At 46.9% G+C, this 23,928-nt stretch overlaps 1 protein-coding gene across 2 annotated transcripts in view; it reads left to right on the top strand.

Annotated features, from left to right (window-relative positions):
- Nucleotides 1–491: 491 nt before the first annotated feature.
- Nucleotides 492–23,928, top strand: part of pde4d (phosphodiesterase 4D, cAMP-specific) — a 1,491,178-nt gene continuing 1,467,741 nt past the window's right edge. The window contains exon 1 of one of the 2 annotated variants that reach the window (XM_038790967.1): nucleotides 492–618. In XM_038790967.1, the coding sequence (XP_038646895.1) occupies nucleotides 577–618 (42 nt within the window). In that variant the 5' untranslated portion in view covers nucleotides 492–576. The remainder of the gene's footprint in view (nucleotides 619–23,928) is intronic. The other variant, XM_038790972.1, reaches the window with a different exon arrangement.

Here is a 23,928-nt window from a genome sequence, read left to right as displayed (position 1 = left end):
TTTTCATTTCTGGACTTAGTACATTTGTGATTTCATAAAACTTAAAATATATGTCACATAGCCTGCATTGATATAAGGTGGATTTCGATCATTATTTAATTGTGACTCATTTCTTGGAGGCAAAGACATCACTGTTGGCATTAAAACATATATTTAAAAGAATAAGGAATCACAGTCTCCTTTGGAGCTCTCTGCTTTATTAACATTTTCCTAATGATCTCCACAATTACTGTTACTAAAATGATTTTGTGTCATCAATGTCAAGGAGAATTAGGTTCTCAAATCACAAATACTCCCTCATCTTTGGTGCAGAATATTTGATTCAGAGCATAGATATGAATAGCATCCGATGGAGACTTTTACTAGATATCTTGATTTAATATTCAGTTTAACGATGTACATTGAATCATTCTGTTCATGTAATTTATGTTCCTTTTTTGTTGAGTAAAGTTTTTTGTTTCAATAATTTATTTTCAGCAAACGATCATAGTGGATTTTTACATTTTGGCTTCTCAAATCTTGGAAATAAGCAGAAGGCTGAAAGAAATCTCTCTCCCGAGTAACTGAGGTTCCACCATGGAAAAAACTAACAGCCCCGTAGCTGCCAACAGTGGGAGCGTAAGTGCGACACACATAGTTTCAAGTTCTGTTCATGCAAAGTCTTTCATTTCATGTAAAAATTCAAACAATGCAAAAGGATTAACTTAATAAATATCAAACTAATCTCGAAATGCCACCTTAACGATTTAAAGCGGGTTCCAAAGTATATCAACAGACACTGGGTGGCAGAGATTAGAAAGTGGGATCAATATAATCCAAAAACAATAAGGTATGTTTTTTAGGTGTGCAATTCCCATGAGCATTGTCTTCCACGTTTACTTTAATTAGAGTTGAGCATGTAATTAATTATACTGTACTTTTGTCTAGTATTATGAACTAAGGATTCAAAGTCTTTTTATAATACTGTGTAATCACAAATTCATAATTCTGTTTTTTTGTTTTATGCATTTGATCTTATTCAGTGGCAATTTTAATCCATTCTTGCCTGGGTTAGGTAGTCTTGGGCATGACAGAACACAACCATATTGAGTTTGTTTTCTTTGTCGTCTTATCACTTTTATTATTTTATACCCTGTAACTTTAATCTTGCACAGTTTATCTGGAAATTGTGACTATCATAAATAAAGTCAATCAGAAAAATAGAAGTAAAAATGCTAGAAATACTCAGTAGATCAGGTAGCATCTGCGGAGAGAAACAGAGTTAAGTTTGCAGGTTCAGACGGCCCTTCATCAGGACTGACGAAAGATCGAAATTGAGAGATTTTAAGCCAGATGAAGTTCGGAGGGGCAGGAACAACAAAAATGAAGGTCTGTGATAGGGTGGACGATAAGGGAGATTAAACACGAGACGACTTCATGAGAGCAGCTCGGTTGCATAGTGGTTAGCACTGTGGCTTCACAGCACCAGGGTCCATGGTTCGATTCCCCGCTGGATCACTGTCTGTGCGGAGTCTGCACGTTGTCCCCGTGACTATGTGGATTTCCTCCGTGATGTGTTATGTACTCTGGGATAACACAGGCTGCAACTCGATGCAGCTTTGACCAAAAGATACTCCAGACTTTGAAATAGGTTCAGTGTGATTTACTGAACCATTAACACAGTTCTCTATGAGTTTGACTCTCCTGCTAATCTTGCGATAGTAACTCAGTCTAACTAACCAGTCTGCTCTAAGCCACATGGTGGGTGTGATGCTTCTGATCTGCCCCTGTCCTTCTCTCTGAATGTCGCCTGTAGAAAGAAAAAGAGCATGTGTGCCCTGTCCTTTTATATGTGGGTTTTGTAATGCCCCCTTGTGGTAGTGTCACCTCTGGGCGTCTTGACTGCCCATTGGTCGTGTCCTATTCTAAGTGTTCATTAGCTGTATGTCTGCATGTCATGAGATCTCTGGTGCTCCCTCTAGTGTTTACTTAGTTGTAGTGTATTTACATTAACCCCTTATACATTTACAGTGATGCATATCACCACACTCTGGGTGCTCCGGTTTCCTCCCACAGTCCAAAGATGTGCAGGTTAGGTGGATTGGCCATGCTAAATTGCCCTTAGAGTCCAAAAAGATTAGGAGGGGTTATTGGGTTAGGGGGAATAGGGTGGAAGTGAGGGCTTAAGTGGGTCAGTGCAGATTTGATGGGCTGAATGGCCTCATTCTGCACTATATGTTGTATGTTCTATGTTCTATGATGCGACACTCAGAATGGAATTAGATATCATAAAGAAACAAAGGGTGTGCCCAGAGGAGGTAGATTTAAAACTACAGAGCAACTCTCTAAATGCAACAAGAAGTGAATGAAAGAAACAAGACAAGACAGACCAATGTAGAAAAACAAACACAAAGAAAAAAAGACAAAAAAAGAGAAGAATAGAACAAGGTGGAGGCTGCGGTCCAGATCTAAAGATATTGAACATGATGTTGAATCCAGAAGGCTGTACAGCGCTGAGCTGAAATGAAAGGTGATATTCCTTGAGCTTGTGTTGTGTTTCACTGAAACACTGTTGCAGGCCAAAGGCAGAAAGGTTAGCATGGGAACAAGAATTAAAATGACAAGCAACCAGAAGCTCAGGGTTATGTTTGTGGACTGAATGGAGCTGTTCCGAAAGTGGTCGCCCAGTTTATGTTTGATTTCCCATGTTTACTTTATCAATCCCGTTTAGTATTTTATACCTTGATTAGATCCCCTCTCATCCTTCTAAACTCCACCGAGTATAAGCCCAAACTGTTTAATCTTCCCATCATAGGCACACAAGAATTAGGAGCAGAAGTAGGCAATTCAGCCCTTCGAGCCTGATCCGCCATTCAATCGGATCATGGTTGATCTCTTCCTGGTCTCAAATCCACCTCTCCACCTGTTGACCATATCCCTTGAACCTGTTCTTCAATCAGAAATATATCTATCTCCTTCTTGAAACCATTTAATGACTCAAACTCCACCGCACTATGGCAGCGAGTTCCACAAATTCACCACCCTCTGCGAGAAGTAGTTCCTCCTCGTCTCAGTTTTAAATCTACCGCCTCGCAACCTATATCCATGATCTCTCATTCCAGATTTCCCCAAAAGGGGGAACATTTGGTCCATGTTTACTTTATCAATCCTGTTTAGTATTTTATACCTCGATTAGATCCCCTCTCATTCTTCTAAACTTTAGCGAGTAAAAGCCCAAACTGTTTAATCTTTCCTCATACCTCAACCCTTTCATCCCTGGAATCAATCTGGTGAACCTCCTCTGAACTGCCTCCAATTCCACCACATCCCTCCTCAAATAAGGAGACCAAAACTGGACACAATAAAATGTGGTCTCACAAACACCCTGTGCAATTGCAACAACACTTCTTTACTTTTACACTCCAGTCCTTTTGCAATAAATGCTAACATACCATTTGCCTTTTTAATTACATGCTGTACCAGCATACCGACTTTCTGCGATTCATGAATAGATACCCAGATCTCTCTGCCCAGGTGTATCTTGAATCTGCTTTCCATTTAGATAATAATTTGCCTTTCTATTTTTTCGGCCAGAATGGATAACCCACACTTACTTACATTAAACTTCATCTGCCAAACTTTAGCCCAATGTCGCAGCCGATCTATATCTGCCTGTAAAATCTTTATCCCCTCCACACTGCCTGTTTTCCCACCTATTTAAGTATCATCTGCAAGTTTTGCTATGTCACGCTCTGTTCTTGCTTGTAGATCATTTATATTATGTCCATCCACACTAGTTTCATGGCAGCACAGTAGGAAAAGGCTGAAGTTGAGCCCCCTCCTCCAGGAAACATGCATGGCAAATACAGTTTGTTAAATTGAAAGAATTACAAGTAAATTGTGTTGGACAGTGAAATGTAAGGACGTGAAAGAACTGGTGCTGTATCTCTTGCTTTTGCACAGAAAGGTACCATAGAGAAGGGAGTGTGTAGTAATGGTGACACGAGGAGCGGACCCGGATTTCGCTCAGGAAAATCTTTTGTGATTTAATCTGTCCTGCATCCCAGCACAGAGCTTCCCTTTTTTTCCTCCTGCAACCGTTTGTTTTTATTTTAGACTTTGCGTCCACAGTATTTTCCTTCTGTCACTAAGACTTTCTGGCCTCCCTGCAGCGGTAGGAGTCGGGCCCGCCATCCCCAGAAACGAAACAAAGTAACTAAATTTTAAGAGACTTAACTTTAAATGCTTGAGATGTGCTGTCACAATGGCCTTGAAAGGTTTCAATATAATGAAATGAAATGAAAATTGCTTATTGTCACGAGTAGGCTTCAATGAAGTTACTGTGAAAAGCCCCTAGTCGCCACATTCCGGCGCCTGTCCGGGGAGGCTGGTACGGGAATTGAACCGTGCTGCTGGCCTGCTTGGTCTGCTTTAAAAGCCAGCGATTTAGCTGAGTGAGCTAAACCAGCCCCTCCATATAGGGAGGGTATTGGAGGAACTACGAAGTTGGCAGTGCTAAGATGCCAAGCTGGCATGTTCTGTGTGCATGCGATTGGGGATAGATAAGCTAGGAGAATGCCAGGAAACATGTGGCTAAATGCACTCGCTCGGGGACTTTGTTCCCTTTTGGGACGATCGCGCCCAATATTTCCTTCTGCTCAACACCCTGCTGGTGCCAAAATTATAGTGGAAGCTCAAAAGAAAAATGGACAATAATCTTTACCTCCTCCCTCATTCCCCACCCCCTCCATCACCACTGTACTTAAATAATGCTGAGCTGGATTCTCCGGTCCCCCATCCAGATGTTTCTGGCTACACTCCGGCAGCTTGTCAATGGGATTTCCCATTGAAGCCATCCCAAGCTGCCAGGAAACCTGCAAGTGGGGATGCGCTGAAGGTGGGAAGAGTGAATCCCAATGGCCGTAGAATTCCAGCCACTGTCTCCAAAATGTCGGTGCTGGATTTGGGGAGGTGATGACAAATTGATATTGTCACTGGACTAGTGAACCAGAAACCCAAGGTGATCTCTGGGGACTTGTGTTCAAATCCCGCCACTGCAGATGGTGAAATGTGAATTCATGATGACCATTAAACCATTGTTGAATGTTGTAAAATCCCATCTGGTTCACTAATGTCCTTTCGGGAAGGAAATCTGTCATCCTCACCTGGTCTGGTCTACATGTGACTCCAGAGCCACATCAATGTGGTTGGCTGTTAACTGCCCCTCAAGGGCAATTAGGGTTGGGCAATAAATGCCTCCCATGCCCACATCCCAAGAACAAATAAAAAAATTCTCCATCAGCGGGATCCTCCGCTTCGCCGGCAGAGCACTCACGCCCACGGATTTCCCGATGGCGTGCAGGTGCCCACAATAAGAAACCCCATTGGCTGGCTTCCGTGATGGAGGATCCCGCTGCCAGTGGGGGCACGCACCAGAAAAACGGGTGCGGCGGGCCGGAAAATCCCACCCACAGCGTCTGCATCTGGCTGCTTGAAGAGGGTACAGCAGTAGGCATTTCATGCAAGTAGATGCCAAATGGCTCTGCAATCAGATTCATAATGGTGTAGAATGCAGATGAAGGGAAAACTGGATCATAAAAAAACAAACATTGCTGCTTCATGACCCGCAGTTTAGCCATTTCCGGTCCTAAAATGATGGACTGGTATTGACAAGAAATGCCTTTCCAGTCAAAATATTTTTGCTGCTTCTGATTGTATCTGTGGGGTTTGGGACACAGGTGTGGTAGGGTGGGGACAACCATATTGCCAGTGTCTCTCTGCACAACCACAGGCCATGGTGGGTGGTCAGTGGGGTGCCTAGCAAGATGCATGTCTTGCAGGACGTGGAAATGGAGGCCCATGCCTGGACACCCCGGTCCCATGGGGGTTCACCCCTACCCCACAGCCTATCCCCTGGTCAACCCCCGTCACCCCTTGCTGTCGCCCTCGAGCCTGGCAGGGGCACCCAACCCTGCAACCCTGCCAATGGCCTGTCCGGCAGCCCACGATTAATAGAACATAGATCATAGAATTTACAGTGCAGAAGGAGGCTATTCAGCCCATCGAGTCTGCACCGGCTCTTGGAAAGAGCACCCTACCCAAGGTCAACACCTCCACCCTATCCCCATAACCCAGTAACCCCACCCAACACTAAGGGCAATTTTGGACACTAAGGGCAATTTATCATGGCCAATCCACCTAACCTGCACATAGAACAGTACAGCACAGAACAAGCCCTTCGGCCCTCGATGTTGTGCCGAGCATTGTCCAAAACCAAGATCAAACTACCCCACTCCCTGCCATTCTGGTGTGCTCCATGTGCCTATCCAATAACCGCTTGAAAGTTCCTAAAGTGTCCGACTCCACTATCGCAGCAGGCAGTCCATTCCACACCCTAACCACTCTCTGAGTAAAGAACCTGTGGTGAATGTGATTCACACCGGATTATAATCTGTATATACATGTGTCTATATTGTAAGTGCAGTTGCACTACCTGACCACCAGGGGGAGTAGCTCTGGGAATGCTCGAGAATTGTACTGGGCTTCTCCCTTGGCTCCGTCCAGGACTCCTCCCCCTGGAGCTGCTGTATAAAGATCAGTGCCACATGGTCAGCCGGCCAGTTCACCGAAAGTTCAATGGCTAACAGGCTGGCTCTGTTGTGAGTATATTAAAACTGCTATTCTAATCCTACAAGCACGTGTCCGTAGAATTGTTGGTTTCAACAGAACCTACCTTGGACATCCCTCCAATATCTCCCACCCTGAACCTTATAGTTATGCCCCCTTGTAACAGTTACATCAACCTGAGGAAATAGTCTCTGAACGTCCACTCTATCTATCCCCCTCATCCTCTTATAAACCTCAATTAAGTTGCCTCTCATCCTCCTTCGCTCCAATGACAAAAGCCCTAGCTCCCTAACCTTTCCTCATAAGACCTACCCTCCAATTCAGGCAGCATCCTGGTAAATCACCTTTGCACCCTTTCCAATGCTTCCACATCCTTCCTATAATGAGGTGACCAGAACGGTAACACAATACTCCAAATGTAGTCTCAATGTATTGATTCTGAACAGCACTCCACAGTGCTTATGTATGCCAAACATTCGCTGTGTGCAATGTACCCCCCTGGATCCAGTTCGATAGACCTAGCCCTCCTGTACTGTCCCCAGGGATTCAAACCTATAACTGTCCTCAAAGGTGCCCTTTGTTTGACCTTCCTGAGGGACCGCCATTATGAATCTCATCCCTAACTCAATTGGTTTGTCGCCTGGCCTGGTGACCATAAGCTCATTCCTGTCCCTATGTAAATTTAAGAGATTTAGCCTGTGTAGGGAGGCGAACAGATTTTGCGGGATGGTTCCAAATCGTAAGTCTGTGATGTCAGCTTTGATACTGTCAATTGCATCCCTTGCCAATGTGTCGCAATCCCTGCTCTTCTGTGGTGTTAATTATTCCTGCTGATAGCATATCTAAGACTTGCACTAGCCCTTCTCTTTGTAGGTTTATGGCAGTCAGTGCATATTCAGTCCCATAAGCTCCGTACTGCAGCCTCTTTCCTACTTCGGCTGCTACCCAGGAGGCATAACTGTTGGCCTCCGCTAATTGTGCTGAATTCATAACAGAATTTGCGCTGCCAAACAACCTGCCAACGTCCCCTGGGATACTGCGTTTGCTGCGCCTGTATAACTTTGATTCTGGACAATCCTTTAGGTATAGTCATCTATGGCTTCCTGCAGTCTGGTCTCTGCCCAAATTATAGCACGAGCGTGATCGTAGCATTTGGAGTACAAAACGTCCAATAACCTTGTAACATTATATGTGACTTCTAGCGACACCATGGTGACATCATGGCATAGTAATTTTGACTGGCCAATCCTAACTAACCCGTCCGGGGGAAGTTCAATCTTATGGGGGCATTTTGTGGGCTTTTGTGTCTCTGTTTGTCCTATCTCCTCTCTCTCCCTTATCCACGGCGCCAGTTTCCCGATTCCTGAAACCAGAATAAAACTCACTGTTGGTAATCCCCCCTGGTAGAGGCGGTGCAACGCAGAGGCCCTGGAGAATATTGGGTCAGGCCCTCTAATGATGTGCAAACGGCATTTGCAGAATGTGCAGAGTAGAATGCATTGCCCTTGCTGTTGAGACACTGGAAGATGGCATTCTGCTGAGTGCCCGCCATAATTTTGGCTTCACGGCTGATTCTCCACTGGCGCCTTTCCCAATTCCAGCGTCGGGCGACAGAGAATCTCACCCAATATGTTTGATAGTGAGCAGATCAGGATATTTCAAGGACGAAGATTATGAGGATTTATTCCGACGAGTGACCAAAATGTTGTTCATCTACTTCATTGAGCTGATCATGTGGAATCACAGCCTCAAATTCGTGGATCTCAGGAGAGTCATCAGAGACCTTCATGTCTCAAAGACTATTTGTGTACTTTGAGAAAATGTCACCTTGAACTCTAAGAAATGTTTCGATGCACATATATTTATTTGTTATGATAGTTTAATTTAAAATAAGGCGGTGGGATGCTCCGTCCAGCCACCTCACATTTCTGTTTCAGCATGCCGGCGGGATGCTCCGTTATGCCAACTGGTCAATGGGATTTCCCATTGTTGGGCAGCCCCACGCTGTCGGAAAACCCCCGGACTGCCGACAAAATGGAGCATCCCACCGGCGGAGAATCCCACCCAGGTTCTTTAGTTCACAAGAAGGGAATGATGTTGCATTCAATTGTTTGCTGTTTGTGTCTATCGATTGCTTACTGTGCTGTGTTCTGTTAGTCAAGCCTGTGGGTGTAGTCAGAGAAACTGAAACTCAGCCTAAAGCATAGAATGAAGCTCCTCTTTACAATTGAACCCGCTGTGTGTCATCTCTGCATCTCTCCATAGTACAAAACACAATAACCCCCATCACACCCTCACTCAACTGAATCCAGTGATCCACTGATGATCCATGCTGAAGACCCAAGAGCACCTCCAGCAGCAGTACCACTCCCAGTAGCACTGATGGCCATGGAGAGCTGCTGGTCCCTGATTGGTTGGCAGCTGTAATCAGGTTAGACGCTTGCCCCTCGAACCCTGAAATCCAGGGAAGGCCTGATGCTGGCCGGTTATCTGGTTGGACCTCCTCCACAGAAGTGACGTGATCTCTCATTGGTTCTCCACCTCCTGGGCGGGAACCAGTGGTGGCAACATTAAAATACATCTAACATATCAGCATGGTGCTTTCCATTTACCCATTCTTTCTAAGTTTGATGGTGAGACACGCCATTGTCTGCTTCAGATACTGCTGCCATTGAGGTGTGATACAATAGCCATGATATGTGGTCAGGGAAGGAAATAGACAAGGAGAGCAGTGATGTGCAAATTTAAAGTTACTTTGCGTCATAATTGAATTTACATACTTCCTGCTGCTCAGGATCAATTGAAATTTTTTTTTTCCGATAATGATGCAAATATGTATAAATTGCTCTGGCTCTCTCAAAGAGCTTTTACTGTGCCTCTCTCCTTAATGTTGCTGCTGCCTTTCTGCATCCAGAAGTCACTCCACTTCCTGTTCCCCCATTTGCTGCATCCAATAATGTGCCAACATAAGTGTTTAAGCACAGGTGCACTGGATCTGGAGGCCCACTTCACCTAAATTACATCCAGGAAATATCAAGAGAGAAAAACCCGTCTTATGAAACGAAAATGTGGGGATGGTATGAATGCAAAAGTAGGAAGGTGCATTAAATAAATAGATGATGGAGCTTGCAAAGCATATGTGTAACATGTAAGTAATGGAGCTTGAATTCAAGAGCATTAATAAATAAAAAGAACTCGGGGCATGAAGTCAAGAAATAATGGAAGATGTCTGCTTGGGGATATATTTTATATTAATGTAATTGCATCAGGGCTCAGTGCAATCGGAGAATATGAACAGTGGTGTTTGTTTTATTTTATTATCTCTCGGCTGCCGCTCAGAAATCAGGAGTGATGGGGAGATGGTATTATTTAATAATATTGAGGGTTTTATTTCATTACTTCTGTTGCAATTCTGGGGATACATATTTAATTTGATCAAATTTGATTTCATAAATTGATAGCTCAACTGATATTTCTGAGCCTCCTTGTATCATGAACAATGGGGATGTAGCAGAATGGGGTTCAGAAGGGGGCTGAAGAGGGCATGGGTCGGAAGTGGAGAAAGAGAACAGGAAGGGAAGTGGACTGAGTGGCAGAGTGCAGCCAGGTGGGAAGAAACAAAGTGAGCTGGGAACTGGGGGAAAGAGGGATAGGTTGGCAGGAAAGGCAAAGAACACGAGATCACAAGAGCTGGAGCTGGAATAGACCATATTCCTGGAATAGAGCCTGTTCCACCATTCACTGTGAGCGCTTCAGCTCCACCTTCCTGCCCACTTCCCATATCCCTTGATTCCCCGAGGGACCAAGAATCTGTTTATCCCAGCCTTATATTAATTCAGAGATGGAGCACCCACAAGACTCTGGGCTAGATCATTTTAAAGACTCACAACCCTTTGAATGAAGAAACATCTCTTCATCTCAGTCCGAAATGATCAACCCCCTTATCCTGAGGCTGTGTCCCCAAGTTCTAGATTTGCCAGCCAGGAAGAACAACTTCTCAGTATCTAACCTGTCATTGCTCTTCAAAACCTTGCATGTGTCAATTAAATCACCTCTCACTCTTCTAAACCCCAGAGAACATAGGCCCAACTTATTCAGTTTCTTATCAGACAGGACAACGTCGACTCTGGACGGCATGAAGTCTCCTGGCTTCAGGTTAAATATGGGCAAGGAACCCTCCTGCTGATTTCCACGTACCGTCCACCATCAGCTGATGCATCGTTAGTCCTCCGTGTTGAAACCACTTGGAGGAAGTACTGAGGGTGGCAAGAGCGCAGAATATGCTCCATCACCAAGAGTGGCTCGATATAGAACATAGAACATAGAACAGTACAGCACAGAACAGGCCCTTCGGCCCTCGATGTTGTGCCGAGCAATGACCACCCTACTCAAATCCACATATCCACCCTATACCCGTAACCCAACAACTCCCCCCCCTTAACCTTACTATTAGGACACTACGGGCAATTTAGCATGGCCAATCCACCTAACCCGCACATCTTTGGACTGTGGGAGGAAACCGGAGCACCCGGAGGAAACCCACGCACACACGGGGAGGACGTGCAGACTCCACACAGACAGTGACCCAGCCGGGAATTGAACCTGGGACCCTGGAGCTGTGAAGCATTGATGCTAACCACCATGCTACCATGCTGCCCCAAATTATAAACACAGACCTAGCTGGCCGGGTACTAAAGGATATAGCTGCTAGACTGGCACTGCAGTAGGTGGTGAGGGAACCATCAAGAGGGAAACACATACTTGACCTCATCTTCATCAATCTGCCTGCTGCAGGTACATCTGTCCATGACAGTATCGGTATAAGTGACCACCGAACAGTCCTTGTGGAGACAAAGTCCAGTCTTCACATTGAGGATACCCCCCATCATGTTGTGTGGCCCTACCACCCTGCTAAATGGGATAAACTTCAAACAGATCTAGCAACTCAAGACTGAGCATCCATGAGGTGCTGTGGGCCATCAGCAGCAGCAGAATTGTATTCAACCACAATCTGCAACCTCATGGCCCGGCATATCCCCCACTCTACAATTATCACCCAGCCAGGGGATCAACCCTGGTTCAGTGAAGAGTGCAGGAGAGCATGCCAGGGGCAACATCAGGCAGACCAAAAAATGAGGTGTCAACCTGGTGAAGCTACAACACAGGACTACTTGTCTGCCAAGCAACATAGTAGCAAGTAATAAACAGAGCTAAGCAATTCCACAACCAACGCATCAGACTAATCACTGCAGAACTGCCACATCCAGCCGTGAATGGTGGTTGACAATTGAACAACTCACTGGAGGAGGAGGTTACACAAATATCCCCATCCTCAATGATGGAAGAGCATCAGTGCAAAGAACAAGACTGAAGCATTCGCAACAATCTTCAGCCCAAAGTGCCAAGTGGTTGATCCATTTTGGTCTCCTCTGGAGGTCCCCAGAATCACAGATGTCAGTCGTCAGCTAATACGATTCACTCCGTGTGATATCAGGAAATGGCTGAAGGCACTGGATACTGCAAAGGCTGTGGGCCCTGACAATATCCTGGAAATAGTGCTGAAGACTTGTGCTCCAGAACCTGCCACATCCCTAGCCAAGCTGTTCCAGTACAACTGCAACACTGGCATCTACCCAGCAATGTGGAAAGTTGCCAAGATGTGTCCTGTATAGAAGAAACAGCATAAATCCAACCCAGCCAAATTACCATCCTATCAGTCTACTCTCCATCAGCAAAGTGATGGAAGGAGTCATCAACAGCGCTATCAAGCAGCACTTACTGAGCAATAACATGCTCACAGACGCTCGGTTTGGGTTCTGCCAGGGTCACTCAGCTCCTGACCGCATTACAGCCTTGGTTCAAACATGGACAAAAGAACTGAATGCGAGAGGTGAGGTGAGAGTGACAGCCCTTGACATCAAGGCAGCATTTGACCGAGAATGACATCAAGGAGCCCTAGTTAAACTGGAGTTAATGGGAATCAGGGGAAAAGCTCTGTTCGTTGGAGTCATACCTGGCACAAAGGAAAATGGTTGTGGTGGTTGGAGGTCAATCATCTCAACTCGAGGACATCACTGCAGGGGTTCCTCAGGATGGTGCCCTAGGCACAACCATCATCAGCTGCTTCATCAGTGACTTCCTTTCCAACATAAGGTCAGAAGTGGGGATGTTTGTGGGTGGCTGCACAATGTTCAGCACCATTCATGACTCCTCAGATAATGAAGCAGTCCATGTCCAAATGCAGCAAGACCTGGACAATATCCAGGTTTGGGCTGACTAGTGGCAAGTTACATTCACGCCACACAAGTGCCAGGCAATGACCATCTCCTACAAGAGGTGCTCTAACCACCGCCACTTGACATTCAATGGCATTACCATCTCTAATTGTCCCACAATCAGCACTTGGGGGTTACCATCAATCTGAAATGGAACTGGACTAGCCACATTAATACAGTGGCTACCAGGGCAGGTCAAAGACTAGAAATCCTCTGGAGAGTAACTCATCTCCTGAACCCCTCCCCCCCAAAGCCTGTCCACCATCTACAAGGCACAAGTCAGGAGTGTAATGGAATACTCTCCACTTGCCTGGATTTTTGCAGCTCCAACAACACTCAAGAAGCTCGGCACCGTCCAGGCCAAAACAGCCCATTTGATTGCTCCTCCTTCCACAAACATTCAAACTCTCCACCAACGATGAACAGTGGCAACCATGTGTACCATCTACAAGATGTGGCGATGCCGGCGTTGGACTGGGGTGAGCACAGTAAGAAGTCTTATAACACCAGGTTAAAGTCCAACATGTTTGTTTCAAACACTAGCTTTCGGAGCACTGCTCCTTCCTCAGGTGAATGAAGAGGTATGTTCCAGAAACATATATACAGACAAATTCAAAGATGCAAGACAATGCGCTTGCATCTACCCAGCAATGTGAAAAATTACCCAGGCATGTCCTGTCCACAAAAAGCAGGACAAATCAAACCCGACCAATTACTGCCCCATCAGTCTAATATTGATCATCAGTAAAGTGTAGAATGGGTTGTCCACAGTACTCTCAAGCATCACTTACTCAGCAATAACCTGCTCACTGATGCTCAGTTTGGATTCCACCAGAGCCTCTCGGCTCCTGGCCTCACTGCAGCCTTCAAGATGGATCAAAGAGCTGAACTCGAGAGGTGAGGCGAGGTGAGAGAGACTGCCCTTGGCATCAAGGCAGCATTTGACCGAATGTGGCATCAGGGACCCCTCGCAAAACTGGAGGCGGCGGGAGTCAGGGAGAAACTGTCTGCTGACTGGAAATGAAATGAAAAAAAATGAAAATCGCTTATTGTCACGAGTAGGCTTCAATTAAGTTACTGTGAAAAGCCCCTAGTCGCCACATTCCGGCGCCTGTCCGGGAGTCACACGTAGTATAAAGGAAGATGGTTGTGGTTGTTGGAGGTCAATCATTCCAGTCACAGGACATCGCTGCAGCAGTTCCTCAGGCTGGTGTCCTAGGCAAAATCATCTTCAACTGTGTCAACAATAACCTTCCTTGCATCATAAGGTCAGACGTGGGGATGTTCTTTGATCATTGCACTATATTCAGCATCATTTGCAACTCCTCAAAAACTGAAGATACTAAGTCGTATCAATTTGCAGACAGACCTGGACAGCATTCAGGATTGGTCTGACAAGTGGCAAGTGACATTAGCATCACACAAGTGCTAGATAATGACCATCGCCCTTGACATTCAATGGCATTACCACCACTGAATCCACCACTATCAACTTCCTGGGGATTACCATTGACCAAAAATTGAACTGGAATAACTTTATAAATACTGTGGCTACAAGAGCAGGGCAGAAACTAGGAACTCTGCAGAGATTAACACACCAAACTCCCCTAAGCCCGACTACCATCTAAAAGCCATGGGCGAAATTCTCTGACCCCCGCAGGGTCGGAGAATCGCCCGGGGCAGCCGAAAATCCCGCCCCCGCCGTGGCAGAAATTCTCCACCACCCAAGAATCGGTGGGGGCGGGAATCATGCCCCACTGATTGGCGAGCCCCCTGCGGCGATTCTCCGGCCCGCGATGGGCCGAAGTCCCGCCGCTGGGAGGCCTCTCCTGCCGCCGTGGTTTGAACCACCTCTGGCGGCGGCGGGATCGGTGGCGTGAGCGGGCCCCCCGGGTCCTGGGGGGGGGGGGCGCGGGGCGATCGGACCCCGGGGGGTGCCCCCACGGTGGCCAGGCCCACGATCGGGGCCCACCAATCGGCGGGCAGGCCAGTGCCGTGGGGGCACTCTTTTTCTTCCGCCGCCGCCACGGCCTCCACAATTGCGGAGGCGGAAGAGAATCCCCCAGCGCGCATGCGCCGGTGGTGACGTCAGCAGCAGTTGACGCACCGATGCATGCGCGAACCGGCGAAGGACTTTCGGCCAGCCCCGGCGGTGGGCGTCAAAGGCCGTTGTTGCGGGTTTTGGCGCCAGTCGGCATGGTGCCAACCGCTCCGGCGCGGGCCTAGCCCCTCAATGTGAGGGCTTGGGGAGGCCCGACGCTGGAGTGGTTGGCGCCACTCCGCTACGCCGGGACCCCCCGCCCCGCCGGGTAGGGGAGAATTTCGCCCCATAAGTCTTTCCCTTTGTATGTTTAGAAATTTTAGAATCTTTTACAAAGGATTGTAATGGAATGCTCTCCAATTATTTGGTTGAGTGCAGCTACAGCACACTCAGGAATTCAACGGTATCCAGGACAAAGTAGTCAGTTTGATTGGGACTGCCTCCACCATCTTCAACATGGACTGCCTCTCCCACTGACACACAGTAGCAGCAGTTTGTATAATCCACAAGATACATTGCAGCACCTCACCAGTGTTCCTTTAAAAGCACCATCCACACCTGAGACCTCTATCACCTAGAAGGACAAGGGCAGCAGAGGAACCCCACCACCTGCAATTTCACCTTCAAGCCACACATCAGCCTGACTTGCAAGTGTATCACCAAAGTGACTGGGTCAAAATCCTGGAACTTCCTCCGCAACAGAACTGTGGGTGTAACTCCACGTCAGTGACTGCAGCAGTTCAACTCACCACCACCATCACTTTCTCAAGAGAAATTAGGGATGAGCAATAAATGCTGGCCAAGCCAGCGACACACACACCCCATGAAAGAACAAAAAGAAAGGGCACCACTCTCTCTCTGCAACTATTTATTTCAGGACCCTTGGATGTAGGCCATCAGGCCTTCGGGATTTGTTAGATATTAGCCCTTATGTTTCTCCTATAACCACAGGTCCAGGCCTGCCCATGGGCTAAAATGGAGCCAGTAAGGGGCATAGCTGGTTGATGGTGATAAAAATAGATGAAGGAACTGGTCGTCAGGCAGAGATAAATGAATCACTAGCATAAGCTGGGGAGGCAGGTCGAGTGAATGGATACCCATGAGTCAGCACAGAAGAGATCAGGGAGCAGGAGCAGTGTAGGATGACAATAACTAACTGAAGAAAATCTTAAAATTTAATACATTAGGATTACTCACCAGTTTGCTGAATTATGAAAAAAACATTTAAAAATGAGTGTAAAACAAGGCAGAAATGAAGCTGCAAAAGAGACATCATTATACTTTTTCCACTTTATGACCAAATCTTATAATTACATTGTGACAGGTGACAGTTGACATAGCACAGTTTGAATCAGAAAGATGGGACAGAATTTAGTGTTTTGAGTCAGAGTTCGACCTGGGGTCAAATGCGAGACCTCACCCTGAACTGTGTGAAACACAGTTACCTGGCAGTGATTTTCTATGAATTGGCCATTGGACACGTGTACCGTCCAATTAAGCAGGGTGGATTGGTTCTCGAAGCTGGAGGGAGTTTAGGAGACTAACACTTAACGAGCTGCTGCTTTCCATTGCTTGCAAGGGTGGGGAGAGAAAGAGAGGGTGGCAACCTCTCAGCAACTTGTAAAGTTTTGAACTAAAATATGGCAGCCAGATGATTGTAGAGGGGAAATCCACCCATAAGATGGCCTGTTGCCAAAGCTGTGGCCAGTGGGGAGGGCCTCAAAGTCTGCCCGCACTGCTGACTCCACCCCAGTCTGATGCCATGGGGAAGGGGCTTGCAGGCCAACTGGAAAATTCCAGTCAACCTCTGATAATTGGCCTTCAGTGACTTTTTAATCACCTTAATTGGCCTCCTGCCACTTAAATGTGGATCATGCAGAACGGCATCCAGGGGGTCTCCCAGGTAATCGGAAATTGGTGGTCAGAGTAAGTGTAGGGTGGTCCCTGGCCTTCCCCTGGAATGTGAGCACCTTGGCATTGCCACCCTGGCCAAGGTGCCAGGTGGCACTGCCAAGCTGGCAGGAGCACTGCTGGGTGCCAGGGTGGCATTTCAAGAGTGCACAAGTGCCAAGTGCCACTGCCAAGGGTCAGGGGCAAGGGGGGCCAAGCCCATGAAAGGAGGGTGGAGGGAGGGTTTGAAAGGTGGGGTGTGCAGGGCAGGTAAGTAGCCCCAATCATCAGCCCACTGGGAGGTTGGAGGGCTGATGAGTGGGGGTGCTGGAAGGGAGGGGGTGCTTTCAGGGGACTTGCAGGGGATCCAAAGAGCGGGGACCCCCAGGGACCTCATAGTGGGGAGTCCTCACTTGGGGGGTGTGGGGTAGTGACCATATGTGTGGGGGCGACATTGACCATGGGTAAGGGGTGTGGGGCATCCGCAAACTCACTTAGAGAATGGGGCACCCTTTCAAAATGGTGGCCCAATCTCTGAGGTCAGCTCCCCAGTGCTAAACTGGTGAGAAACTCCCCGAGGACCAAAAAATTAACCAAGGGCAGGATCCTTCCTCCTCGCCTGCCGCAATAACACTATGTGCGAGCCGCAGACAATGGAGTCCATTGACCTTGGGCGAGATTCTCCAGTCACCGGGCGGATGTGGCCGTAGAATCCCACCCTCAGTGTCATTGATTTGCGGTGGGGAACGCGCTGGCAGAGCCGGCAGAAAACTCCCTGAAAAACGTGCCACAAATTACCTTAGAGATTTTTGGGTAGAATTGCGTCCAACGTACCCGAGCAACGGCAGGATCTGAACTGAGTCATCTTGTCAGTGCGGCCGATCAAAGACTTTTTTGGGCATATCCAAAACTCAATAGTCATCAAATTAAGTTGGATGTGGATATTGACGTAGCTGTGTCATTAATACCTGAGACAATTTATGATCAATAGTTGAAGTACCTGCCTTTAAACAAGCAAATGTGATCCTAAGGGTGTACACAGAAGAGATTGTACCTTTAAAAGGATGCATTATGATGAAAGTAGATGTCAAAGGACAGATGGTGGATTTGCCTCTTCATGTTGTCCATGGACATTGTCCTGCTTTATTTGGTAGAGCATGGCTGACAAAGCTTAAACTCAATTGGGGAGCAGTAAGTCCAAGAACAACTTACAACACCTGGAGAAATATGAGAAGATGTTTGAAGATTCACTCGGCACCATGACTGGAATTGAAGTACAATCAAAGATCAAGCCCAACAGTAAACCATGTCTCAAAGCTAAAACCATTTCATTCACCAGCAGCCCACGAGTCGAAGGAGAACTAGAAACACTAGTTCATGCAGGTGTCATTGAACCAGTTGCTACAAGTGAATAGGCAACGTCAATAGTGTCAATATTGGAATATGACGACTCAGTGAGAATATGTGGAGATTTCAAAACACAGTGGACATCACTGTTGCTTCACAGCTCCAAGGTCCCAGGTACGATTCCCGACTTGAGTCACTGTCTGTGCGGAGTCTGCATGTTCTCCCCGTGTCTGCATGGGTTTCCTCCGGGTGCTCCAGTTTCCTCCCACAAATCCCGAAAGACGTGCGTTAGGTAATTTAGACATTCTGAATTCTCCCTCTGTGTACCCGAATAGGTGCCAGAGTATGGTGACTAGGGGCTTTTCACAGTAATTTTATTTCAGTGTTAATGTAAGCCTACTTGTGACAATAATAAAGATTATTATGATACGATTATTATTACTACTCCAGTATTGTGTGCCGATCACTAACCAAGGACGCTGATTAAAGATTTGTTTGCTGGACTGTCTGGAGGCAGAAATTCTGTCAAATTGATTTCTCATAAGATGTATTTACAGATGAATGTGGTTGCGAAATCACAGCCATTACTCACTATTGTGACAGACAAAGGTTTGTTTTGCTACAGAAGACATCTGTTTGCAATAACATCTGATTTTTTTCAGAGGTCCATGGGTCAAATTCTAATTGGGCTAAATGTGGTGCAATGCTATTGCGATTCAACCTTTTAAAAAAAAATCATGTACGGGATGTGGGCCTCGCTGGTTAGGCCAGCATTTATTGCCCTTCTGAGGGGATGAGTTGCCTTCTTGAACCGCCGCAGTCCCTGAGGTGTAGGTACTTTGGGCAGTATGGCATCTTGTAGATGGTACACACGGCTGCCACTGTTGGGAAGAGATTGAACATTTGTGGAAGGGGTAGCAATCAAGCGGGCTGCTTTGTCCTGGATGGTGTTGAGCTTCTTGAGTGTTGTTGAAGCTGCACTCATCCAGGCAAGAGAAGAGTATTCCTGACTCTTGACTCTGGTACGTTGCCTTCAGGCTCCAGCCAAAGGAAGGTACAACGCTACTGAGGTCACCACACTCTCCCTCATAGAGCAAACCATTAGACTGCTGAAGATGTGATTCAGATGTCTGGACCGCTCAGGTGGCTCTCTGAAATATGTACCAGAGAGGATTTGCTGCACGATTGCAGTTTTCTCCGCCCTTCACAATCTGGCTATGCAGAAAGGTGAGGCAACGGCAAAGGGTGAACTGGAGGATGAGTGCCCTCCTTGAAAGATGTTGAGGAGGTGCAGGAAGCCCGGAGAGCAGCTGAGGAACAACCTGAGCACCATGATGTGCTCATAGGAGACGTGAGAGCTGTGTCCGTGATACCCTCATAGCTAAAGGTTCCTAGAGGAGTAAATCTTTTTAAAAATAAATTTAGAGTACCCAATTAGTTTTTTCCGATTAAGGGGCAATTTAACGTGGGCAATCCACCAACCCTGCACATCTTTGCTTTGTGGGGGTGAGACCCAGGCAGACATGGGGAGAATGTGCAAACTCCACACGGACAGTGACCCGAGGCTGGGATCGAACTCGGATCATCAGCGCTGTGAGACAGCAGTGCTAACCACTGCATCACTGTGCTGCCCAAAGAGTAAAACTTCAAGTCAGATCATCATGAAACATCTCCTTTAGCCTCCAAGCCATTATGTGACTTCTGAAGGAACAGCTGAACTATCGGCAAGAGGATGGGTCCTGTATTCACATTTGGGCTTTATTACCTGCGACTCACTAGGATTAGATCTTAGCTGTGAATATCAATGTCTTGATAATGTGTTCATTCTGTCAACTTAAAGTCAAGCAAGAAAGAACAGTTTGAGTTGAGGATCGACATTTCCCAAGCCATGTAAGGATACAAACACTGCCGTGAAGGAAATGCAGACCAGCCTCGGGCTCTCATCCTAAAGTGCACATCTTGGTTTGAGACACTATCAATCAGGAAACCCAGGTGCACAGAGAGTCACAGATCTCATGAGCCTCATTGGTCATTGCTATCCCTTGAGGAGTAAGGGTTAAGAACTCACCCATCATACAATCCAAATAAAGAATTAAACACATCTCCCTGACAACACACAAGGGTCTGGTACCAAGTGACGCTGAGATTGACATTGTATGAATGTTCACTTAAAAGGGCACTCTGAGTGTGAGAAAAGTCGAACTTTTGATAAGAGGATTACAAAGATCAAACCAAAATGCTTTCATCTGATCATTAAATTCACTAGCCAGGGGATGATTTTCAAGAAGTGCAATTTATTCACAGTGAATAGAGCACCCGTGACCCTGAGGTGACATCGCTTTCCAAACCCGACCACTACACCTTGGTGAAGCCCCGACATCTGCAGCAAGGGTGGGGGCAGCCTGATGACTGCTGTGTCCTGATGTCTGTGATGACCTTGGCAAAGTCCTCTGGTGGCTCGAGCTCTGGAGAGGCCTCATAAAGGTCCTCTGCTCAGGGGCAGGAGCACCCTTGTCGGTCCGCACTGCTGGAGTTGGTGAGGGCACAGAGTGGAGACACCCAGGGTGCCCAACCGATGCTTATCTTCCCTGTGGTTGCCAGATGACCAGACGTAACTCCTGGAGGAGATGGGGCACCTGGAGGGAGGTCAAGGTACCTGGTCTCCTTGTGGCCTACATCCTGATGCCACCAGAGTGTGTGGCCATGGAGTACAGGACTGAGCACAAATCTTACAGGGCCTGCTGGATCAAGGTCTCCATGGTGGCTGCCAACCTTCCCATGGTGGCCTTGGGACATCTTCATGTTGGAGCCATGACATCAGACAAAACGGGGAGGGACTTTTCCATTGTGCACTCTAGCCTGATGAGTAATTGTTGAAGCTCTGCCCTATGTTCCGCTGCCTCCATTTGCTTCTCCACCAATGAGCTGACAGCCGCTTCTAGGAGCTCAACAATTGACTGGGACTGAGCAGGTGGCTGGCCTCCAGCTGCCCTCCAAGTGCCGGAGACCTGGGCTGTCCCTGTCTGACTGCTGTGGGGATGTGTCTGTGAGTTGTTCTCAAGGGATAACCTTGAGCTAAGCCCCATGAATGTGTGTGTCTGCGCTGGTAGAAGGTGGGCTTGAGCGCTGTGATGATTCTTCTTGAGCATCTCATCTGCAGACCTGCTCCAGGGACTGGGAGAGGTGCTGGCTGGGTGGCCGCAGTCTGCAAAAGATAAAAGGACAGTTTACTGGATGAGCTGAAGCTAATTGAGGGTATATTGCACTCAGTGTGAATTGCAGGATTCGGTGAAGCGATTAAGCTGAGATCTGTACCAGGTTATTGCAAGAGGCCAAGCTCTGCATCGTCACAGGAGCAATCCTGGTCCTCGCTGGCGAACCCTTTGGCAGTATCTTGAAACTCGCTGAGGGCCAGCATCTCTACCATCCCTCCCTCTGTCTGGGCTCTCTCATGCTTGTTGTGTGCAGGTTTGACGTGTGTCGAGACAAAAGAAAGATGTGATTAGAGGGGTGGAGCAGAGGTTGGTTGAAATACATATTCCTCTGTGTGTAGTGATCCCTCCCCTAAGGAACAGAGGTTGGAATTTGTGCAGCAAGACTGATGGGATGGATGAGCATCTTGTTCAGAGAATAAATGTTGATATTTGTCTCCTGCAGCTAGATGTGTGAGATCCATGAAGAGAGTAACCATTTTGAGTACATGATGCCATGCTGAGAGTTTGATAGTGGCGGGAATGAGAGAGAACTTACTCTGGTGGAGTGGATGAGGTCATTCATCTGCTTCCTGGGCTGGATAGCGTTTTGTGGGCAGCAGCCTCCCTTGCTGGAGAAGTGAAGTTATTGTGTTTCCTTAGGCTGTAACTGGGGTAGAGGGCATGCCACTGGGCCTGCATCTTGAATAAGGACTTTAAGGACCCTGGTGCTGAAAGCCTTTCTCTTGAGGCTGCTAGCCTTTTTCTTCTGGGTTCCAGACATGTTGGAGGTCTGGTGAAGACAGATGGGCTGGAGAGAGTGATATGAGTGCGCTGTACAACATTCAAATATGGTGCCAGAACCTTCAAACTCATCAGCTGAGGGCAGGCGGATGAATCAGCTGCTGCAAAGAGAGTAGGCAGGAAACTCACCTGTACATAATTAATAAGGTTCCAAACGCTGAATTTGACAGGGGATTATACCATTCTGGCCAGCGGGACAAGTCCCCCTGGAACCACCCAACACCGCACTTAATCTCAAAATGGAAGAATCCTGCCAATAGCATTGGGAAGCAAAACTGTATCAATGGTTGGGTCTTTTATCCATAATATGCTGTCTTCAGGATGCCCTGATGTTGTTACATGCTCCATGTATTTGTCCCAAACCCTCTTGAATGCCTAAACAGATTTTGGAGTAGCTCTGGTGTATGTTCTCTCATAATCCATGCAGAGTGGCGGCACGGTAGCACAGTGGTTAACAATGTTGCTTCACAGCGGCAGGGTCCCAGGTTCGATTCCCGGCTTGGATCACTGTCATGGCGGACTCTGCACATTCTTCCTGTGTGTGCGTGGGTTTCCTCCAGGTGCTCCGGTTTCCTCCCACAAATCCCAAAAGATGTGCTGTTAGGTCATTTGGACATTCTGAATTCTCCCTCAGTGTACCCGAACGGGTGGCGGAATGTGGCAATTAGGGGATTTTCACAGTAACTTCATTGCAATGTTAATGTAAGCCTACTTGTGACAATAAACATCATAAAAATAAAAAACTCTACAGACGCTGAAAGGACAGCTGATAAAAGTGCAGTTCAGTTTACAGCCACTGTGAGATATAAATCCGTTTGTGCTATTATACCTGTTCCTCTTGTTCCTAGCTCTCTCTAGTTGCTTCCAGCTGGAACAAAGGACATAAAAGCAGGAGTAGGCCATTCGGCACTTTGAGCTTGCTCCAGCATTCGATAATAACTGCTGTTCTAACGCATGTTCCCTCTCGCTGCAGCGCCCTGCTGATTTAATCTAAAGTAGATGTGTCAGGCAGATGATTGCAGCATCTAAAGTGCTTCATAGATTTTGTTTTAAAGAGAGTCTGCCTTGTTCTGCTGCTCTCTGGTGCCAGAATCCTCGCCTTGAGAAACTGAATCGAGGAGAATTGCAACAGTTTACTCTGCAACTCCAACAAGATACATTGCTTGCAGAGGGGTGGATATGGTTGTCAAATAATCAAGGTAGCTCTGTTTGGAAAGTTTTCTTCCGCCCAAAATCAATGTTACTTCCTCCACTTATTTCACTTAGTAAGGGTAAGAGGAATTGAAAATCCACAGCTTTTCCAACACACTCCCACTGTGTCAGACAGAAGTGTGTCTAAAATCAGGTCAGGGCCTTGATAGACTGTCTTTGAGCCTCACACGATGAAAGCTGTGGGGATTTGTCAGAGGCAGAGCCTGCAGCCATACCTTGCAAGGCCAGTGACACAGATTATAAGAGCACCAAGGAAAAGATTTGTATGCATGATAAATAATGGTTTTATTCCCAACATAATAATAAGAATAATCGCTTATTGGCACAAGTAGGCTTCAATGAAGTTACTGTGAAAAACCCCTAGTCGCCACCTTCCGACACCTTGGGGAGGCCTGTATGGGAATTGAACCCATGCTGCTGACCTGGTTCTGCATCACAAGCCAGCTGTTTAGCCCACTGTGCTAAACCAACCCCTAATGTTGAGTTAATAATGCTCACTTCCATTAATGACCAATGCCCAAATGACCTAACAGCACATCTTTTGGGATTGTCCAGTAATGTT

Source organism: Scyliorhinus canicula, chromosome 3, assembly GCF_902713615.1.
Source record: "Scyliorhinus canicula chromosome 3, sScyCan1.1, whole genome shotgun sequence".
NCBI classification, from domain to species: domain Eukaryota; kingdom Metazoa; phylum Chordata; class Chondrichthyes; order Carcharhiniformes; family Scyliorhinidae; genus Scyliorhinus; species Scyliorhinus canicula.
This window is presented reverse-complemented; position numbering and strand designations above follow the sequence as displayed.